Below are 23,852 nucleotides of genomic sequence, written 5' to 3' on the forward strand. Positions count from 1 at the left end.
CCGCCGGGTCATGTGATCTGCCCAAGATGGCGGCGCGCAGTGTTTTCCGTGCGGCTTTGTTCCGGGACCGAGTGGCACTGGTGACGGGCGGAGGGAGCGGGATCGGTGCTGCCGTGGCCGCCGAGCTGCTGCGATTAGGTTCGCTCTTCAATATTCCTAGATCGGCCCAGGGTCACTTACAACCCAGGGGGGGCCAATAAAACCATCAAAAACTCCGCGATTGGAGAGGGCCCAGGGTCAGCAACAAATCAGCAAGCGACCCTTACCCTGAATAAACAGTGACTCTGTACAGTTACACAGTGAGTGATCCTTACCCTGAATAAACAGTGACTCTGTACAGTTACACAGTGAGCGACCCTTACCCTGAATAAACAGTGACTCTGTACAGTTACACAGTGAGCGACCCTTACCCTGAATAAACAGTGACTCTACAGTTACACAGTGAGTGATCCTTACCCTGAATAAACAGTGAGTCTGTACAGTTACAGTGAGTGATCCTTACCCTGAAAAAACTGTGATACTGTACAGTTACACGGTGAGTGATCCTTACCCTGAATAAACAGTGATACTGTACAGTTACACAGTGAGAGGTTCTTACCTGAATAAACAGTTATACTGTACAGTTACAGTGAGTAATCCTTACCCTGAATAAACAGTGATACTGTACAGTTACACAGTGAGAGGTTCTTACCTGAATAAACAGTTATACTGTACAGTTACAGTGAGTAATCCTTACCCTGAATAAACAGTGATACTGTACGGTTACAGTGAGTGATCCTTACCCTGAATAAACAGTGATACTATACAGTTACAGTGAGCGACCCTTACCCTGAATAAACAGTGATACTGTACAATTACATTGAGCGATCCTTACCCTGAATAAACAGTGATACTGTACAGTTACAGTGAGCGACCCTTACCCTGAATGAACAGTGATACTGTACGGTTACAGTGAGTGATCCTTACCCTGAATAAACAGTGATACTGTACAGTTACAGTGAGCGACCCTTACCCTGAATAAACAGTGATACTGTACAGTTACACAGTGAGAGGTCCTTACCCTGAATAAACAGTGATACTGTACAGTTGCAGTGAGTGATCCTTACCCTGGAAAAACTGTGATACTGTACAGTTACACAGTGAGTGACCTTTACCCTGAATAAACAGTGAGACTGTACAGTTACAGTGAGTGATCCTTACCCTGAAAAAACTGTGATACTGTACAGTTACACAGTGAGTGACCTTTACCCTGAATAAACAGTGAGACTGTACAGTTACAGTGAGTAATCCTTACCCTGAATAAACAGTGATACTGTACAGTTACAGTGAGCGACCCTTACCCTGAAGAAACAGTGATACTGTACAGTTACAGTGAGCGATCCTTACCCTGAATAAACAGTGACTCTGTACAGTTACAGTGAGTGATCCTTACCCGGAATAAACAGTGATACTGTACAGTTACAGTGAGCGACCCTTACCCTGAATAAACAGTGAGTCTGTACAGTTACATATTGAGTTATCCTTACCCTGAATAAACAGTGATACTGTACAGTTACACAGTGAGCGATCCTTACCCTGAATAAACAGTGATACTGTACAGTTACACAGTGAGTGACCCTCACCCTGAATAAACAGTAACTCTGTACAGTTACACAGTGAGTGATCCTTACCCTGAATAAACAGTGATACTGTACAGTTACACAGTGAGCGACCCTTACCCTGAATAAACAGTGACTCTGTACAGTTACACAGTGAGTGATCCTTACCCTGAATAAACAGTGAGTCTGTACAGTTACACAGAGTGATCCTTACCCTGAATAAACAGTGACTCTGTACAGTTACACAGAGTGATACTTACCCTGAATAAACAGTGATACTGTACAGTTACACAGTGAGAGGTCCTTACCCTGAATAAACAGTGATACTGTACAGTTACAGTGAGTGATCCTTACCCTGAGTAACCAGTGATACTGTACAGTTACAGTGAGCGACCCTTACCCTGAATAAACAGTGATACTGTACAGTTACACAGTGAGAGGTCCTTACCCTGAATAAACAGTGATACTGTACAGTTACAGTGAGTGATCCTTACCCTGAATAACCAGTGATACTGTACAGTTACAGTGAGCGACCCTTACCCTGAATAAACAGTGATACTGTACAGTTACACAATGAGTGATCTTTACCCTGAATAAACAGTGATACTGTACAGTTACACAGTGAGAGGTCCTTACCCTGAATAAACAGTGAAACTGTACAGTTACACAGTGAGAGATCCTTACCCTGAATAAACAGTGACTCTGTACAGTTACACAGTGAGTGACCCTTACCCTGAATAAACAGTGACTCTGTACAGTTACACAGTGAGTGACCCTTACCCTGAATAAACAGTGATACTGTACAGTTACAGTGAGTGATCCTCACCCTGAATAAACAGTAACTTTGTACAGTTACAGTGAGTGACCTTTACCCTGAATAAACAGTGCGACTGTACAGTTACAGTGAGTGATCCTTACCGTGAAAAAACTGTGATACTGTACAGTTACACGGTGAGTGATCCTTACCCTGAATAAACAGTGAAACTGTACAGTTACACAGTGAGAGGTCCTTACCTGAATAAACAGTTATACTGTACAGTTACAGTGAGTAATCCTTACCCTGAATAAACAGTGATACTATACAGTTACAGTGAGTGACCCTTACCCTGATTAAACAGTGATACTGTACAGTTACAGTGAGCGACCCTTACCCTGAATAAACAGTGATACTGTACAGTTACATTGAGTGATCCTTACCCTGAATAAACAGTGATACTGTACAGTTACAGTGAGCGACCCTTACCCTGAATGAACAGTGATACTGTACGGTTACAGTGAGTGATCCTTACCCTGAATAAACAGTGATACTGTACAGTTACAGTGAGCGACCCTTACCCTGAATAAACAGTGATACTGTACAGTTACACAGTGAGAGGTCCTTACCCTAAATAAACAGTGATACTGTACAGTTACAGTGAGTGATCCTTACCCTGAATAACCAGTGATACTGTACAGTTAAAGTGAGTGTCCCTTACCCTGAATAAACAGTGATACTGTACAGTTCGGTCAGCGACCCTCACCCTGAATAAACAGTGACTCTGTACAGTTACACGGTGAGTGACCCTTACCCTGAATAAACAGTGACTCTGTACAGTTACACAGTGAGAGACCCTTACCCTGAATAAACAGTGAGTCTGTACAGTTACAGTGAGTGACCCTTACCCTGAATAAACAGTGATACTGTACAGTTACACAGTGAGTGATCCTTACCCTGAATAAACAGTGATACTGTACAGTTAAAGTGAGTGACCCTTACCCTGAATAAACGGTGATACAGTACAGTTCGGTCAGCGACCCTTACCCTGAATAAACAGTGAGTCTGTACAGTTACAGTGAGCGACCCTTACCCTGAATAAACAGTGATACTGTACAGTTACAGTAAGTGACCCTTACCCTGAATAAACAGTGATACTGTACAGTTACAGTGAGTGATCCTCACCCTGAATAAACAGTGACTTTGTACAGTTACAGTGAGTGACCTTTACCCTGAATAAACAGTGAGACTGTACAGTTACAGTGAGTGATCCTTACCCTGAAAAAACTGTGATACTGTACAGTTACACGGTGAGTGACCTTTACCCTGAATAAACAGTGAGACTGTACAGTTACAGTGAGTGATCCTTACCCTGAAAAAACTGTGATACTGTACAGTTACACGGTGAGTGATCCTTACCCTGAATAAACAGTGATACTGTACAGTTACACAGTGAGAGGTCCTTACCTGAATAAACAGTTATACTGTACAGTTACAGTGAGTAATCCTTACCCTGAATAAACAGTGATACTGTACAGTTACAGTGAGCGACCCTTACCCTGAATAAACAGTGATACTGTACAGTTACAGTGAGCGATCCTTACCCTGAATAAACAGTGACTCTGTACAGTTACAGTGAGTGATCCTTACCCTGAATAAACAGTGATACTGTACAGTTACATATTGAGTTATCCTTACCCTGAATAAACAGTAATACTGTACAGTTACACAGTGAGTGACCCTTACCCTGAATAAACAGTAACTCTGTACAGTTACACAGTGAGTGACCCTTACCCTGAATAAACAGTGACTCTGTACAGTTACACAGTGAGTGATCCTTACCCTGAATAAACAGTGAGTCTGTACAGTTACACAGAGTGATCCTTACCCTGAATAAACAGTGACTCTGTACAGTTACACAGAGTGATCCTTACCCTGAATAAACAGTGATACTGTACAGTTACACAGTGAGAGGTCCTTACCCTGAATAAACAGTGATACTGTACAGTTACAGTGAGTGATCCTTACCCTGAGTAACCAGTGATACTGTACAGTTACAGTGAGCGACCCTTACCCTGAATAAACAGTGATACTGTACAGTTACACAGTGAGAGGTCCTTACCCTGAATAAACAGTGATACTGTACAGTTACAGTGAGTGATCCTTACCCTGAATAACCAGTGATACTGTACAGTTACAGTGAGCGACCCTTACCCTGAATAAACAGTGATACTGTACAGTTACACAATGAGTGATCTTTACCCTGAATAAACAGTGATACTGTACAGTTACACAGTGAGAGGTCCTTACCCTGAATAAACAGTGAAACTGTACAGTTACACAGTGAGAGATCCTTACCCTGAATAAACAGTGACTCTGTACAGTTACACAGTGAGTGATCCTTACCCTGAATAAACAGTGAAACTGTACAGTTAAAGTGAGCGACCTTTACCCTGAATAAACAGTGATACTGTACAGTTACAGTAAGCGACCCTTACCCTGAATAAACAGTGATACTGTACAGTTACAGTGAGTGATCCTTACCCTGAATATACAGTGAGTCTGTACAGTTACTTATTGAGTTATCCTTACCCTGAATAAACAGTGACTCTGTACAGTTACACAGTGAGCGACCCTTACCCTGAATAAACAGTGATACTGTACAGTTACACAGTGAGAGATCCTTACCCTGAATAAACAGTGTCTCTGTACAGTTACACAGTGAGTGACCCTTACCCTGAATAAACAGTGACTCTGTACAGTTACACAGTGAGTGATCCTTACCCTGAATAAACAGTGAGTCTGTACAGTTACAGTGAGTGATCCTTACCCTGAATAAACAGTAATACTGTACAGTTACACAGTGAGTGACCCTTACCCTGAATAAACAGTGACTCTGTACAGTTACACAGTGAGTGATCCTTACCCTGAATAAACAGTGAGTCTGTACAGTTACAGTGAGTGATCCTTACCCTGAATAAACAGTAATACTGTACAGTTACACAGTGAGTGATCCTTACCCTGAATAAACAGTGATACAGTACAGTTACACAGTGAGTGACACTTAACCTGAATAAACAGTGATACTGTACTGTTACACTGAGAGATCCTTACCCTGAATAAACAGTGAGTCTGTACCGTTACAGTGAGTGATCATTACCCTGAATAAACAGTGATACAGTACAGTTACACAGTGAGTGACGCTTAACCTGAATAAACAGTGATACTGTACAGTTACACAGTGAGAGATCCTTACCCTGAATAAACAGTGAGTCTGTACAGTTACAGTGAGTGATCATTACCCTGAATACACAGTGACACTGTACAGTTACACAGTGAGGGATTCTTACCCTGTCCATCATGGGTAAGATCCTGGCCGCATCCTCCTGAACCACCTACATCCGGTCGCTGAGGAGCTCCTCCCAGAATCCCAATGTAGCTTCCAACCATCCCAGGGTACTGCAGAAATGGTCTTAGTGGCTAGACAGATAGGTGGAAAAATGTCAGGAGCAAAATCAAGGATTGCTCCTCGCCTTCAGCGACCTGATCAAGGTGTTTGATTCTTTAAATTGTGAAGCTCCATGGATCGTCCTTCAATGCTTTGGTTGCCTGTTGAAGTTTGTCAATATCTTGAGTCTCCTGCCGTCACCGTCTTTAGCGGAGGATCTGAAACTGACACCTTTCACATCGGACCGGGTCAAACATGCTTGTGTGATCGATCGCCCCCACCTTGTTCACCATTTACCTGATTGTCATCATCCACCTCATCCGAGATGGCCGACCTCCTGGTGTCCACATTCAGTATCGTCTGGACGGGAAGCTCTTCAACCTTGGTCGCTTCTGGGCAAAAACAAATCTCACCACCGTGGACCTCCATGGCCTTCAGTTTGTGGGTGACCGCTGTGCGATGGCTCACTCTGTACAGGACCTGCAAAGGACGCTTGACCTCTTCAACACCTCGTATAAGGGGCTTGGTCTGTCCTTAAACATCACCAAGACAAAGGTCTTTCATCAAACCTCCCCAGGCCAGTTGAGCATCCCCCATGCCATCCAAGTAGAGGGGGTGGCTCTGGAGTATGTGCAGCACGTCCCTTATCTCAGCATCCACCTCTCCCAAGGGACGACCATCGACAAGACGTCCAACACCGAGTCCACTGTTCCAGCGCTGTCTTCTTCAAGCTGCACCAATGTGTCTTTCACCACAGGGACCTTTGCAAATCAACAGAGGTTCTGGTTTATGAGGCCGTTGTGCTGACCGCCCTCCTCTACTGCAGTGAAACATGGACTATCTACCGACGCCACATTAAGATCCTTGAGAGATTCCATCAGCGGTGCTTGTGTCGAATCCTGGAGTTCAAATGGGAGGACCGCCGGACTAACGCAAACGTCCTCCGTGAAGCTGCTTCTACCAACATTGAAGCCCTGCTCCTGCGGTACCAACTCCGATGGATGGGCCATTGCGTCCAGATGCCCGAAAACCTCGGCAGGTTCTCTTCTCTCAGCTCTCCGTTGGCCAACGCTCAGAGGGTGGCCAAAGGAAAAGGTGTAAGGATACGCTCAAGGTCACCATAAAGCACGGAGACATTAACACCACTAACTGGGAGGAGAATGCTGCCAATTGCTCAGCCTGGCAACATCTCATCCATTGAGGCACAAGCCACTTCGAGGCTCAGTGACTGCACAGCGAGGTGGAACAGCGGTGGCAGAGGAAGGAGAAAGAACCCGGGGCTGCGATTTCCATTCCCCTGTGCAACAATGCACCCCCACTGCCGAAGAACATGTGGATCCAGAATTGGGTTCCTCAGTCATCTGAAGTCTCACCAAACATGACGGATATCATCCCTGATTCTGAGGGACTGCCGAAGACTATTCTTACCCTGAATAAACAGTGACTCTGTACAGTTACACTGTGAGTGACCCTTACCCTGAAAAGCTAGCATACAAGTTCAGCAGGTATTAGGGAAGGTAAATGTTGGCCTTTATTTCAAAGTGAGTGGAGTATAAAAATAAAGAAGTCTTGCTAAAACTATACAAGGCACTAGTTAGACCACACCTAGAATACTGTGAACAGTTTTGGTCCCCTTATCTAAGGAAAGATATTGGAGGCAGTCCAGAGAAGGTTCACTAGGTTGATCCCGGGTATGGAGGGATTTTCTTATGAGGAGAGGTTGAGTAGGTTGGACCTGTACTCATTGGAGTTTAGAAGAATGAGAGGCAACCTGAGTGAAACATATAAGATTCTTAGAGGGCTTGACAGGGTAGATGCTGAGAGGTTGTTTCCCCTTGTGGGAGAGTCTAGGACCAGAGGGCATAATCTCAGAATAAGGGGTCATCCATTTAAAACAGAGATGAGGAGGAATTTCTTCTCTCAGAGGGTAGTTAATCAGTGGAATTCTTTACCGCAGAGGACTGTAGAGGCTGGGTCGTTAAGTATATTCAAGGCTGAGATAGACAGATTTTTAATCAGTCAGGGAATCAAGGGTTATGGGGAAAAGGCAGGAAAGTGGAGTTGAGGATTATCAAATCAGCCATGATCTCATTGAATGGCGGAACAGACTCGATGGGCCGAATGGCCTACTTCTGCTCCTACGTACTTATGGTCTTATAAACAGTGACTCTGTACAGTTACACAGTGAGTGACCCTTACCCTGAATAAAGAGTGACTCTGTACAAGTATACAGTTACCCTTGATTTATGGAATAATTAATGACACTGTGCAATTAATTGAAATGACAAAGACTGTTTTAAACATTTATTATGTGGGTTTCCTGTTGACTGAGGAAGGGAACAATTAATATGCATTTGTTTATATGGGTATTTGAATGATTTAGGAAGAATCACTGATATAAGTTGTTTTCAACTCTGGTTGTGCTCAGTGTATAATTTAAGCTCCTCGTTTAATCTCCTCAGAATGTCACGTTGTGATTGCATCCCGGAAAATCGAGAGACTGAGAGAAGCCGCACACCAACTGGAGGCTTCAATTCCTCCATCGAGTTCCGCAAAGGTTACACCAATTCAGTGTAATATTCGCAAGGAGGATGAGGTACTGTAATGTTTCTTTTGATTGCCAATTAGCTTCCCTCAGTTCCTTCAAGTACTAATTCTCTGGGGAATGGTTTCCACTGAGTACTGGAAGCATCTGTCTGTACTTGGAACTGTTCAGCAAAAAAGGAGACCAATCAGCCCATTGTGCTGGTGCTGGCTCTTTGAATGAACTGTCCAATTAGTCCCACTCCCCCCTGCTCTTTCCCCAATGCCCTGCAATTCTTTCCTTTCCAAGTATTGATCCAATTCCCCTTTTGAAAGTTCCTATTGAATCTGCTTCCACCGCCCTTTCAGGCAGCGCCTTCCAGATCACAACAACTCGCTGTGTAAAAAAATTCTCATGTCCCCTCTGGTTTTTTTGCTAATCACCTGAAATCTGTCTCCCTCTGGTTCCTGACCCTCCTGCCACTGGAAATATTTACTCCATCAAAATCCCTCACAATTTTGAACACCTCTATTAATTCTCTCTTTAACTTTCTCTGCTCTAAGGAGAACAATCCCAGCGTCTCCAGTCTCTCCACATTAACAGAAGTCCATTATCCCTAGTCCCATTCCAGTAAATCTCCTCTGTACCCTCTCCAAGGCCTTGACAAAGGGCGATGCCCAGAATTGGACACAATAATCCAGCTGGGGTGTAACCAGTGTTTTTTACTTTTTATTCATTCATGGGATGTGGGCTTCGCTGGCTGGGCCAGCATTTATTGCCCATCCCTAATTGCCCTTAAGAAGGTGGTGGTGAGCTGCCTTCTTGAACCACTACTAGGTTAGGGAGGGAGTTCCAGGATTTTGACCCAGCAACAGTGAAGGAACAGCGATATATTTCCAAGTCAGGATGGTGAGTGGCTTGGAGGGGAACTTCCAGGTGGTGGTGTTCCCATGTGTCTGCTGCCCTTGACCTTCTAGATGGTACTGGTCATGGGTTTGGAAAGTGCTGTCTAAGGAGCCTTGGTGATTTCTGCAGTGCATCTTGTAGATGGTATACACACTGCTGCTACTGTGCGTCGGTGGTGGAGGGAGTGAATGTTTGTGGATGTGGTGCCAATCAAGCGGGCTACTTTGCTCTGGATGGTGTCAAGCTCCTTGAGTGTTGTTGGAGCTGCACTCATCCAGGCAAATGTGGAGTATTCCATCACACGCCTGTCTTGTGCCTTGTAGATAGTGGACAGGCTATGGGGAATCAGGGAGTGAGTTACTCACCACAGGATTCCTAGCCACTCACCTGGTCTTGTAGCTACAGTATTTATATGGCTAGTCCAGTTCAGTTTCTGGTCAATGGTAACCCCCAGGATGTTGATAGTGGGGGATTCTGTAATGGTAATGCCAATGAACATCATGGGGAGATGGTCAGATTGTCTTTAGTTGGAGATGGTCATTGCCTGGCACTTGTGTGGCGTGAATGTTACTTTCCACTTGTCAGCCCAAGCCTGGATATTGTCCAGGTCTTGCTGCATTTAGACATGGACTGCTTCAGTATCTGAGGAGTTGCAAATGGTGCTGAACATTGTGCAATCATCAGCGAACATCCCCACTTCTGTCTTTATGATGGAAGGAAGGTCATTGATGAAGCAGCTGAAGATGGTTGGGCCGAGGACACTACCCTGAGGAACTCCTGCAGTGATGTCCTGGAGCTGAGGTGACTGACCTTCAACAACCACAACCATCTTCCTTTGTGCTAGATATGACTCCAACCAGCGGAGAGTTTTCCCCCTGACTCCCACTGACTCCAGTTTTGCTAGGGCTCCTTGATGCCACACTCTGTCAAATGCTGCTTTGATGCCCTTCTGGTATTGCTCCTGCTGCTGAGTGGCCCTGACGGAACCCAAACTGGGTATCAGTGAGCAGGTTATCGCTAAGAAGTGCCGCTTGATAGGACTGTTGATGATCCCTTCTGTTACTTTACTGATGATGGAGGGTAGACTGATGGGGCGGTAATTGGCCAGGTTGGATTTGTCCTGCTTTTTGTGTACAGGACATACCTGGGCAATTTTCCACATAGCCGGGTAGATGCCAGTGTTGTAGCTGTACTGGAACAACTTGGCTAGGGTTGCGGCAAGTTCTGGAGCACAGTTTTTAGTATTATTGCCAGAATGTTGTCAGGGCCCATAGCCTTTGCTGTATCCAGTGCCTTCAGTCGTTTCTTGATGTCACGTGGAGTGAATCAAATTGGCTGAAGACTGGCATCTGTGATGCTGGAGATCTCCAGAGGAGGCTGAGATGAACGATCCACTTGGCACTTCTGGCTGAGGATTGTTGTGAGTGCTTCAGCCTTATCTTTTGCACTGATGTGCTGGGCTCCTCCATCATTGAGGATGGGGATATTTATGGAGCCTCCTCCTCCAGTGAGTTGTTTAATTGTCCACCACCTTTCACGACTGGATGTGGCTGGACTGCAGAGCTCAGTTCTTATCCGTTGGTTGTGGAATCGCTTAGCCCTGTCTATCGCTTGCCGCTTATGCTGTTTGGCACGCAAGTAGTCCTGTGTTGTGGCTTCACCAGGTTGGCACCTCATTTTAAGGTATGCCTGGTGCTGCTCCTGGCATGCCCTCCTGCACTCTTCTTTGAACCAGGGTTGATCCCCTGGCTTGATGGTAATGGTAGAGTGGGGGATATGCCAGGCCATAAGGTTACAGATTGTGTTCGAGTACAATTCTGCTGCTGCTGATGGCCCACAACACCTCATGGATGCCCAGTCTTGAGTTGCTAGATCTGATCGAAAACTATCCCATTTAGCACGGTGGTAGTGCCACACAACACGATGGAGGGTAAACTCAATGTGAAGGCAGGACTTAGTCTCCACAATGACTGTGCGGTGGTCACTCCTACCGATACTGTCATGGACAGATGCATCTTTGGCAGGCAGGTTAGTGAGGATGTGGCCAATATGTTTTTCCCTCTTATTGGTTCCCTCATCACCTGCCACAGACCCAGTCTAGCCACTATGTCCTTCAGGACTCAGCCAGCTCAGTCAGTAATGGTGCTACCAAGCCACCCTTGGTGATGGACATTGAAGTCCCCCACCCAGAGTACATTCTGCACCCTTACCACCCTCAGTGCTTCCTCCAAGTGGTGTTCAACATGGAGGAGACTGATTCATCAGCTGAGGGAGGGCGGTACATGGTAATTAGCAGAAGGCTTCCTTGCCCATGTTTGACCTGATACCATGAGACTTCATGGGGGCCAGAGTCGATGTTGAGGATTCCCAGGGCAACTCCCTCCTGACTGTATACCACTGTGTCACCACCTCTGCTGGGTCTGTCCTGCCGGTGGGACAGGACATACCCAGGGATGGTGATGGTGGTGTCTGGGACGTTATCTGTAAGGTATGATTCTGTGAGGATGACTATGTCAGGCTGTTGCTTGACTAGTCTGTGAGACAGCTCTCCCAATTTCGGCACAAGCCCCCAGGTGTGTGTAAAGAGGACTTTGCAGGGCCGACAAGGCTGGGTTGGTCGTTGTTGTTTCCGGTGCCTAAGTCATTGCTGGGTTGTCCGTTCTGTTTCAGTCCTTTTAATTGACTTTTTGGTGGAGTGATACAGCTGAGTGGCTTGCTAGAACATTTTTTTTTATCATTCAAGGGATATGGCACCGCTGACCAGGCCAGCATTTATTGCCCATCCCTAATTGTCCTCATTCAGAGTGCAATTTTTTAAGAGTCAACTATATTTCTGTGGGTCTAGAGTCACATGTAGGCCAGACCAGGTAAGGACAGCAGATTTCCTTCCCTAAAACGCATTAGTGAACCAGATGGGTTTTTACAACAATTGACAATGGTCATCATTACATTTTTAATTCCAGATTTTTATTGAATTTCAAATTTCACCATTTGCCGTGGTGGGATTCGAACCCAGGTCCCCAGAGCATTTACCCTGGGTCTCTGGAATACTAGTCCAGTGACAATACCGCTATGCCACCTCCTCTTAAATGCAGAGGGCATTTAAGAGCAATCACATTATTGTAGGTCTGGGGTCACATGCAGGCCAGACTAGGTGAGGACAGCAGATTTCCTTCCCTAAAGGACATTAGTATACAAAGAGTTTAGCAATAACTTGGGAAAATCAAATTGGCAGAGGTAAACACAGGCAAAAATTTATAGAGTGTATTCGGGACAGTTTCCAAGAACAATATGTTGTGCATCCAACCAGGAATCAGGCTATTTTGAATCTGGTAATGTGTAATGAGGTAGGTTTAATAATTGATCTCAGAGTAAAGGATCCCTTAGGAAACAGTGACCATAACATGGTAGAATATAGTATTCAGTTTGAGAGTGAGAAAATTGGGTCAGAAACAACTATACTAAACTTAAATAAGGGTAATTACAAAGGAATGGGGACAGAGTTGGCTGGAGTGGACTGGGGAAGGAGTTTAGCAGAAAAGATGGTTGATGAACAATAGCAGATGTTTAAGAAAATAGTTCATGACTCATAACAAAGATGTATCCCAGTGAGGAAGAAGGATTCTAGGAAGGGGATAAACAAACCATGGTTAACCAAGGAAGTTAAGGATAGTATCAAATTGAAAGAAAAAACATACAATGTGTCAAAGATTAGTGGTAATCCAGAGGATTGGGAAAGTTTTAAAAACCAACAAAAGACGACCAAAAAAAAAAAGAGGGAGAAAATAAACTTTGAAGTTAGACTAGCAAGTAATATAAAAACAGGCAGTAAGAGCTTCTTTAAATATATAAAAAGGAAAAGAAAGGCCAAAGTGAACGTAGGCCCCTTAGAGAATGATGGGGAACCAGGAAATGGCAGAGGAGTTGAATAAATACTTTGCTTCAGTCTTCACGGTGGAAGACACTAAGAGCATTCCAAAAATATTAAATAATCAAGGGGCAAAAGTTGGGGGGGGGGGGTTGCGGAGGGAGGAAATAAATACAATAACCATCGCTAGAGAAAAAGCACTAGGGAAACTAATGGGGCTAAAGGCCAATTAGTCCCTTGGACCTGATGGGTTTCACCCCACAATATTAAAGGAAGTAGCTACAGAGATAGTGGATGCACTGGTAGTAATCTCCCAAGAATCCTCAGATTATGGAAAAGTCCCAGATTTTGGAAAACTGCCAATGTAACACCCTTATTCAAAAAGGAAGGGAGACAAAAACAGGTAACTGTAGGCCAGTTAGCTTAACATCTGTCATTGAGAAAATGTTGGAGTCTATTATAAGGGATGTAATAGCAGAGCATTTAGAAATGCATAATCTAATCAAGCAGAGTCAGCATGGCTTCATGAAGGGGAAATCATGCCTGACAAATTTATTAGAATTCTATGAGGAGGTAACAAGCAGGATAGATAAAGGGGAACCAGTAGCTGTAATATATTTGGATTTCCAAAAGGCGTTCGATAAGGTACGGCACATAAGGCTACTTAATAAGGTAACAGCCCATGGTGTTGGGGGTAGTATATTAGCATGGATAGGGGATTGGTTAACTAATAGAAAACAGAGAGTTGGGTTAAGGGGACATCTTCAGGATGGCAATCTGTAACTAGTGGAGTGCCACAGGGGTCAGTGCTGGGGCCACAATTATTTACAATATATATTAATGACTTGGATGAAGCAAGTGAATGTACTATCGCCAAGTTTGCGGATGACACAAAAATAGGTGGGAAGGCAAATGGTGAGGATAACATGATGAGTCTACAGAGGGATATAGACAGGTTAAGTGAGTGGGCAAAAAATTGGTAGATGGAATATAGTGTGGGAAAGTGTGAGGCTATGCACTTTGGCAGGATGAATAGAGGAGATGAATATTATTTAAATGGAGAAAGGCTGCAGAAAGCTGCAGCACAGAGGGATTTGGGGGTCCTCGTGCATGAATCCCAAAAAGCTAACGTACAAGTTCAGCAGGTAATAGGGAAGGTATATGGAATGTTGGCCTTTATTTTAAAGGGAATGGAGTATAAAAATAGGGAAGTCTTGCTAAAACTATACAAGGCACTAGTTAGACCACACCTAGAATACTGTGAACAGTTTTGGTCCCCTTATCTAAGGAAAGATATACTGGCATTGGAGGCAGTCCAGAGAAGGTTCACTAGGTTGATCCCGGGTATGGAGGGATTTTCTTATGAGGAGAGGTTGAGTAGGTTGGACCTGTACTCATTGGAGTTTAGAAGAACGAGAGGCGACCTTATTGAAATATATAAGATTCTTAGGGGGCTTGACAGGGTAGATGCTGAGAGGCAGTTTCCCCTTGTGGGAGAGTCTAGGACCAGAGGGCATAATCTCAGAGTAAGGGGTCGCTCATTTAAAACAGAGATGAGGAGGAATTTCTTCTCTTAGAGGGTAGTCAATCTATGGAATTCTTCACCGCAGAGGGCTGTAGAGGCTGGGTCGTTAAGTATATTCAAGGCTGAGATAGATTTTTAATCAGTAAGGGATTCAAGGGGTATGGGGAAAAGGCAGGAAAGTTGAGTTGAGGATTATCAGATCAGCCATGATCTCATTGAATGGCGGAGCAGACTCGATGGGCTGAATGGCCTACTTCTGTTCCTACGTCTTATGGTCTTATCTTACGGTTTAACTTCTAAAATAAAAGCAAAATACTGTGGATGCTTGAAATCTGAAATAAAAATAGAATGTGCTAGAAAAACTCAGCAGGTCTCATGGTCTACTCCTGCTCCTAGTTTCTATGTTTCTATGTCTGGCAGCGTCTGTGGAGAGAGGAACAGAGTTAATGGGCTGAATTTTCCCAAAATTGCATTAAGTGCAGCAGTGGGTGGGTAAAATGGAATCCTACCCGCCAATGTAAAATGGCGGGTTTTCACGCTGTATCTTCCCGAGCCCACCTCATTATATATTCACTCCTGTGAAACACGCTGTTCCCATGGCGGGCGGGCTCTCATTCGCCCGCTCGCCATCACCCCGCTGTTGCATCACGCCGGCTGCCATCTTTAAAAGGGAGCCAACAGCAAAGCGCTCATCACCACCATCTCACCACCACTGCCCGGGAGACATGGCCAGCAAAGTGCTCATCACCACCAGCTCACCACCGCTGCCCGGGAGACATGGCCAGCAAAGCACTCATCACCACCATCTCACCACCGGTGCCCGGGAGACATGGCCAGCAAAGCGCTCATCACCACCAGCTCACCACCGCTGCCTAGGAGATACGGCCAGCAAAGGCAACAAGACTGCAGCCCTCTCCTGCTTCAACAATGGGTCCCTCGAGCGACTGCTGGATGCCGTGGAGACCCCCAGGATGTGCTCTACCCCCGCTGTGGCCGCAGGTTGGGCAGCAATGTCAGCCACCCAGTGCCGCAAAAGGATGAACGATCTCCTCTGTTCCACCAGGATAAGTCACCCTTTTCATCACTCCCAACTCTCACACCCACAAACCCATCACACACCCACAGGGCCCTCACTCACTGCCAGTGCAAGGGACATCACCATTCACTCTCTCACACACACCATCATTGTCCTCATCCCGTCCATGGGACCACTCACCACCCACACACAGGCCAGGCACACTTATCATCTGGCCCGGCAGGCGCCCTGATACAATCTCCCCATCTCTATCCAGGCAGGACAAACTGGCTCACAACAGGAGGGAAAGATCACAGACAGGAGGAGGGATGCCGGAAATCAAAGTCCTCACAGAATTTGAAAACAGGGCCATCCAGCTGGCCGGCGATGATCTGGAACGTTCCTGTGCTGATGGTGAGGTTGGCGCTGCTCTACCAAGTGAGGATCCAGCAATGATGTGTCCTGTTTCACAGGTCACTGCCATGCACTAATTATCTCCCCTTGCTTCTGCAGGCACATCTGGGAAGCAGCTGGCGGAGTCCATGACTCAGGGCCTCCAATCAAGCTCTGAAGAAACCTCCACAGAGGAATCTGGAGGTGCCCTCCCTGAAGTCCCGTCACACCCACACCCTCCACCAGCACAGAGACACACACCTCGGTGGGACCTAGCTTTAGAGTACCCTCGGGACCACAATCTGGTGAGCACATCACAGTGTCTGATCCACAGCAGGCGGATGCAGGGACTTCCCAGGTCCCCGGCACTCGGAGGGCTGCTGGAGGCCAGAACGTTGCTGAGTCCGAGTCAGATGACGAGCCTCTGGACTCGGTCATGTCACAGTTGCTGGAGCTGTAAAGACAAGCTCGGGAACATCAGGAAGGGATGTCCGCTGCACTCCTCAGATTGCAAGGCACGATGGAGGAGTCTATCCATCTTCAGGCTGAGGTGATAGCGCCGGCATTGCCAACGCACCGAGGTCAACACTGGCAGGATGGCGGCCGCCATGGAGACCTTAGTTCAGGACGTCTCTCCTGCACTGCTGCGCGGGCTCAACTCCTTCGCTGACGCCATAGTTGGCCTCCAACAGTGTGTATGCGAGAGGGGTGCTGGGCAGATCAATCTCACTCCAGCTGCCCCTTCCACTCACGGAGTCAGCCAGGGCCCCTCGGGCACCCATAGGGAGGAGGGTCAGCAGGTGCACACTCCGGGGCCATTCACCCAGGTGACTCTGGGAGTGACCGGCCCATTCAGCTCCCTTCCTCCTGTCAACCCAGCAGCTCCAGCTCCACAGGCCGAGGAGGGTGCCTCTGCCACACAGCAGGACCCCAAAAGCAGGCTGGGACCCTCCAAGTCTCGGCCCTCCAGAGTATGCCCGCCAAAGTCTTCACAGACAGGGCATCACAATGAGCAGGCTGCTTCCATCTCCGATGTGGATGTCCAGGGAGCACCAAGACGTAGCGGCAGGGTTAGGAAAGTTAAGGAGAATTAGTTGCACAGCCTGGGCATGAGTGTTAATCACTTGTACATGGAGTTGAGCCTGCGCTGCAGTGCAGGAGTGACATCCTGGACTAAGGTCTCCATGGCGACCACCATCCTGCCAGTGTTGACCTTGGTGCATTGCAATGCCGGCGCTATCACCTCAGCCTGAAGACAGATAGACTCCTCCATCGTGCCTTGCAATCTGAGTGCAGTGGACATCCCTTCCTGATGTTCCTGAGTTTGCCTAATGTTCACAATTGTTAATAAGCTCTCTAGAATGTCTCCCTGCCTGTGACTCCTTGTTCTGATGAGCAGGGTCCTTGTTACTCAGATGTGAAACCTTTCTGTACAAGATAAAGGCAGGTGTCTCAGTCCAGAGCTGCTTCCCTGTGCTTTGTGCAGCCTTCAGACCACAGTGATGGTCCAGCCTCACTCCCTGGACACATTACTGATGCCTGCAGCTCGATGATGCCTGTTATTGCTGCCAGAATGTAGTGGGCAGGCGCCACAGAGTTCTCTCATTCTCTCTGTGTGCTCTCAGCACCTTTAAGGTAGGGATGGCTCCCATCACACCAGCATCTGTGACCAGTGATGCTGTGCATCAGCTCCTGAAGGACTGGAGGAGGAGATATGCAGCCCCTCCATCTCCTCCTCAGCCCCTCCATCTCCTCCTCAGCCCCTCCATCTCCTCCTCAGCCAGCTCTTCTCCCCGTTGCAGCGCCAGGTTGTAAAGGGCACAGCAGGCGACGACAATGATGTGTGACACCCTCTGTGGACTGTATTGCAGGGCTCCACCAGACAGGTCCAGGCACCGGAACCTCATTTTCAGTATCCCGATGGTCTGATCCACCAAGTTGCGAGTTGCTGCATGAGCCTCATTATAGCGTCGCTCTGCTGCAGTCTGAGGCCGCTGCACGGGTATCACCAGCCATGGCCTCTGTGGGTAGCCCTTGTTCCCAAGGATCAACCCTGCAGCTTCTGTGGATCCTGGAAGACTGCAGGGATCTGCGAATGACTCTGGATGTAGGCGTCATACACACTCCCTGGAAACCGTGCGCACACCTGCAGGATGTGTTTCTGGTGGCCGCACACCAGCTGCACGTTCAGTGAGTGGAAGCCCTTGCGACTGATGAAATCCACTGAGTGTAGCGACAGAGACCTGAGCACCACATGAGTGCAGTCAATCACACCCTGCACCTGTGGGAATCCCGAGATCAGGGCGAATCCAACGGCCCTTGTATCCTGGCTGTCCCGGTCCCGGGCAAAATGCACAAAGTTGTTGCCGTAGAGAAGATGGAATCCGTGACCTCCTGGATGCATTTGTGTGTGGGAGATTGTGAAATCCCACAGAGGTCACCTGTGGAGCCCAGAAAGGAGCCATTGGCGTAGAAATTGAGCACTGTGGTCACTTTCACAGCCACTGGCAATGGATGCCCTCCATGTCCCCTTGGCGCCAAGTCCTGCAATAAGTGGCAGATGTGAAGCACCAGTTGTCGGTTTCACTGGTTCTTAGGCATCTGCAGGAATGGCAGGCGGTGTCTATAGACCCTGGGGGTCACTAGACGCTGACCAGCCACGGCTCACTGTCACTCCTGGGCAGCGTGTGCGAGAATCCCTGCTGCCCCTTCTTCATGAGGTTGCTGCTCTTGCCTTTACACAGCCAGGAGCCTCAGTCGCTCTCTCCTCCATCTTCCACGCTCTCTGTAGGCCATCAGGCACACAGCTAGGTCACCAGGATCCATGATCCAGACGTGGTCCTCCTGCAGCATGAATAAGAGAGAGAGACGTGGTTATCATGGCTGTACTTAGCACTTTTCCCGTGTGACCACCCCTTATTGCTTTCCGGAGAGTGCTGGTCACCCCTCGGATGGCCAGAGATGAGTGCACTGCATGGCTGCCCTGTCAGCCTGCGACATGGGGCACACTGGTCCAAACCGGGATGCTGAGATTGCAAAGAGCTGTGAGCAGCTCCAGCAGTGACTGTTACATGGCCAGTGTCGGCGAGGAGATTGTACAACGTGTGCAGTCCAACTGCTCCACGGTCCAGTAAAGTGGTGGCGGACTCGCAGTCTGTGCCGGGGGGTGTGGGGAGGGGGTGGGTGGCTGAGGGGGAATGGTGGAGGGGTCTGGTGGGGGTAATGTATGGAGCACTTGGTGGCCCTTTGGTGCCTCCACATTGTTTGCATGGGCGGGCAGGCTAGGAGCCTGACCACAATCATATCCCTGTGGCTGCGCCTGATCTGTCTCAGTTACAGAGACCTGGTCAGTTTATACAGGGGGTGTCCCTAATGCGTGGCGACTCCCCTCACTTACCCTGCCCCCCACCTCGATCGCCTGTGCACAGAATGCAGCACCAAGGCAGCACTTGACCAATCCCCCCAAGCAGTCACCTCCGAGGCTGGCCAGCACTTACCCACAGACATCCCCCCACCCCTCAGCAGCCGCCTGTGGAGCCAGACATCAGTTTCCCCCACCCACCCCACCCCCCCGGTGCCCCTGAGGCCTGTAAACAATGGGTGAGCTGTGGAGAACGCTGCTGGTCACTCACCTCAGTGAAGGCCTGCGCGCTGTTGTGAAACACGTCGGCGTGCTTTCCCGCCGATGTGGATGGACGATTCGGTGGGGTTCCAAGGGCCTGGCGGGATGGCCTTTTAATGATATGCTAATATATTACAATTAGCTCCCCGCTGACCGATGGCAGGAAATGCGGCCTGCCATTGGCGGGCTGAGCGGAAGGTCGTGACCTGCCTTCACGCCGTCGTGAAGTGGTTCCCACCATATTTTCCACGCACAGCGCCTATCACGCCCGCCACCAGCGGGCCCGGAAAATTCCGCCCAACATTTCGAGTCCGATATGACTCTTCTTCAAACCCAACTCTCCATTGTTCGCTGGCTAACATCTTACAGCAGCTCCTCATTCACCCAGCAATGACCCTGCAGATAATTCAGGAACATTCCAGCACCCCCCAAACCCCTCCCCACCATCAACCTCCCTCCCCCCAACACCATCCACTCCCCTCAACATCAACCCCCCCCAATCACCAACAATATTGACCCATGACCCCCCTGATCACCAACCTTCTCCGCAAAGTACAGCAAACAGTCTACAGAGTCTTATTTAAAAAGAGTCTCTACAAACAAGAGCTAAGATAACAAATGACCAAAGCTACACCCGATAAAAGCAGGATTAGTCCTTCAACAAAATACACTAGGTGGACGACAGTTATACATTACAAATTCTGTGCAAAATCTGTTCCAGTCACTTACAACATCAGCTTGCATTTATATATCACCCCTTTGTGAAGTTTCCCAAGGCAACATCACAAGAGCATTCTCAAAAAAAATTGACACCAATCCACAAAGGACAAGTGAGTAAAGACTTGAAGTAGATTTTAAAGAGGGTCTTAAAGGAGGGGAGAGAGGCTGGGAGGTTTAGGGAGGGAATTCCAGAGCTGGGGACCCAGGCAGCTGAAGGCACGGCCGCCAATGGTGAAGCGATTAAAATCAGGGATGAGCACGTGACCAGAATTAGAGGAGCGCTGAGATCTTGGAGGCTTGTGGGGTGGGAGTGGGGGTGGTTACAGAGATAGGGAATGGCAAGACAATGGGGGAATGTGAACAGAAAGACATGGAACTCAGGTGTGATTGATGTGAATGAGATTGTGTCCATTCTCAAGCTGATCATGTGTGTTCCCTGATGCCCTTATCTGTTCAGGTGAGGAATTTGATGAAAGCTGCCTTGCAGTTACACGGCCGTATTGACTACCTGGTGAATAATGGAGGAGGGCAGTTCCTCAGTCCGGCCGAACACATCACAGACAAAGGCTGGAACGCTGTGATCGAGACCAACCTGACTGGAACATTCTACTGTTCCAGAGAAGGTAAAAGCATCAGGGCCTCAGGAGGGGGAACGTGGCACCAAGGAGGGGTGGGGCTGAGTGCAGAAAGGAAAAGTTCAGGATGTGTGTGTATGTGCATGTGTGTGGAGGGGGGGAGGGGAATGGTGTGTGTCTGTGTGTGTGTGTGTGTGTTATGATCCCAGCTAATGTTACTACTGGACATGCCAGGTCCCAGGGTGGAATCTGGGTTGATAGATCCTAACTTTTATTTATTTGTTTACAAATGTGGAAAGTGGCCACTGAACAGAGTCACAGGAGTCAGCAGATAAACTTTTAATAAAAGAATAAAACATTTATTAAACAAGAAAAGATGAACTATATTACAATACTCCTTCACTCACAACTATACCTTTTCAGATTTATACAGATTTGTAAGGATAACACAAGTTACAAAAGCTATCTTATACTCTAATGTTCACAGTAAATACACAGTCCATGTAAACCAATAGGCAACCTGTGGTCAGACACACCACACTCTGAAACCAAGTGACAGATGCCACCTCAACCAAATGCTATGGATCTGTTCTCATCTCCCCCCCACTCCCAGACGCTTGTCACACCATGAGCCAACTGGTCACTGAATTGCATTCGCACAAGGGTTTCCAATCTCCACTCTCGAAGTACCTGCTTTGGAATCTTCTCCCAAACAATGCTTTTTCTCGGATGCCTTCCACAAGGGTCCAAACTCTCCTTCCGATGTTCCTCTCTCCTGAATCGCCAAGTGCATTTAAACTTTGCCTTCCACGCATTCTCGCTCAGATGCTCAGCTATGCCAGCAGAACACCACTGCCCATAATAAGGAGTCACCAACCTATGGCTGTTTCCTCAAATCTTCTGGCTTCTCGCAAGCCTATTTTGCTTTTAGGTCTGCATCCTGCAGCTTTCTCCCTTTAAGCTTGGAGCCTTCCTCTGCTCCTCACTGTTAACTTCACTTAACAGGACCTTTTCCAGATTCCTGTTCTTCTCCTTTGATTAGAAGGCTTTCTTGGGACCCCTCCTTTCTGTCTCACTGCTTGGCTTTGGGACCTTTTGGTTCTTTTGGGAAATCCGCTTTCTTTGCTCCTGGCTTCAACTGAACTGAAACTACTTCTCTGCTTTTCTGTGTCTCTGTGGGCCTTCTGCTGCTAGGCAACAGCCCAGTTTTTCCTACCTTGTGTTTGTTTTAACTTCCCTTCAAGAGACGTAAAATCTCATTAAAATGCAGGCATCTTTTAAAGTGAAATTAAAACTCAAGTCCCCCCTTTCTTAACATGCCAATACAGAAATACAAATTAAACTTAAAGATATACCTTATTCCTAACCCCACACAAATACATACATAACTTACTTAAAACTATCTCTAGTTCCTAACGCCTTCCCCTTAAAAGAATGCCTCACAACAGTGAAAGTTTCTTTACAATGCCTTACATCTGCCACACAAACTTAACATCATAAACCTCTAACAATAGCTTATTACAGTCTATATAAATACATTTTCCATCTCGTTTCACAATTACACATCATACTATGCAATTACAAAAATTTAAGCAAAACAAAGTCTATTAACGTAATAAGATTAGTAGAATTTGTACATCATAGCATTATCATAACTCAACCCTTGTGTTTCTTTTTCCTCTTATTCCCAATCTTTAACTCAGCAAAGAATGTTTCATTTAAGCCCACAGCCCAGTCATCCTTTTTGTTAGCTGTAGGCATAATTCCATCCTCGAGCTCCTTTTTCTGAACTCAAATGTGAAAAATGCTCATTTCAACTTCGCAAAGTCAAAATGGCATTTCTGTGCATTAGCATTCTCATTTCATCTCTGATCAGAACCTCTTTTTGCCGTTTCAAAGATGTTGTTGAGGTTCTTCTTACATCCACACAAAAGGGTTTCATACTCCTGCTTGGTTTGATCTTTAAACTTTTTGTGATCTCGTCCTTTCTCCTAATCCCATTTTGAACAGGTCTTTTCCACTTCTTTTTGAGCAGCGTCAATCACTTTCTCTCTCTGGAGTTTCATAGTTCAGTCTAACCCTTCAACTCTTTTGCGTAATTTACAAACTATATCATTCCCCTCCTCAGCAGGTTTTAAATGGTATTTTGCAAAACTGCCCACTTGCCTGGATTCCAGCTGCTGTATCTTGTGTATTAAGCACTTGTAAATCAGTGCCCCTGGTCATTGACCTGGAAAGGTCATTTTGCACTTTCAATGCTTTTTGTTGACAATTCTTAATTTCCAATTTTGCAGGCAGTTTAGTTGTTTCTGTACAGCTTATTACTGAGGTTGATACACCAATAATGTTACTTGGATCAGTTCTTTGCTCAACTAGGCCACAGTTCAGCAAGGAATTTTTATTCACAGAACGACTTCAGAACTGATTCACCACATCTCCTCCTTCATTTTCTCCAGTTTGCTTCAAAGTTCAAGAATCTCATTGCCCTTTCCCTGACGAGGTTCTAACAGTTCTGTTCATTTTGGTTTTTAATTCTGCATTCAACCAGCTATTCTGATTTACCAACAATTCCTTTTCTTGTTCAAGGCATTTTCCCTGATATTTCACAGCAACCTCTGAAGCTTAAAAGTTCATCCAGTTTTAACTGAAGATTGACCCATGTTAAATTTGCTCCTACAAGTTTAAGATTTAGACATTTCAAGTCCTCGGTCAAGTTTTCCACTTTCTATGACTGCTTCTCAATTGTTCTCACTGATTCTCGTTTCTCATTAGCAAACTCCGCTTTCACACACGAAATTTGGCTCCCTACGTTGAATCGGGTTTGCCTTTAGTTGTTCGTTATCCTGCGATAAGCATCTCATTTTTAGGCCACGGTAGTCTTCAGAAGTTTGAGAAGATCAGCAT

The 23,852-nt window shown here is 46.7% G+C and overlaps 1 protein-coding gene across 1 annotated transcript in view; it reads left to right on the forward strand.

Moving 5' to 3' along the window:
* pecr (peroxisomal trans-2-enoyl-CoA reductase) overlaps window positions 1-23,852 on the forward strand; it is a 36,073-nt gene continuing 12,221 nt past the window's right edge. Inside the window, exons 1-3 of the mRNA XM_078552742.1 lie at window positions 1-138; window positions 8,263-8,396; window positions 20,831-20,996. Coding sequence (XP_078408868.1) covers window positions 27-138; window positions 8,263-8,396; window positions 20,831-20,996 — 412 coding nt within the window. The 5' untranslated portion in view covers window positions 1-26. The remainder of the gene's footprint in view (window positions 139-8,262; window positions 8,397-20,830; window positions 20,997-23,852) is intronic.

Source organism: Cetorhinus maximus, chromosome 11 (genome assembly GCF_964194155.1).
Source record: "Cetorhinus maximus chromosome 11, sCetMax3.hap1.1, whole genome shotgun sequence".
Classification (NCBI taxonomy): Eukaryota; Metazoa; Chordata; class Chondrichthyes; order Lamniformes; family Cetorhinidae; genus Cetorhinus; species Cetorhinus maximus.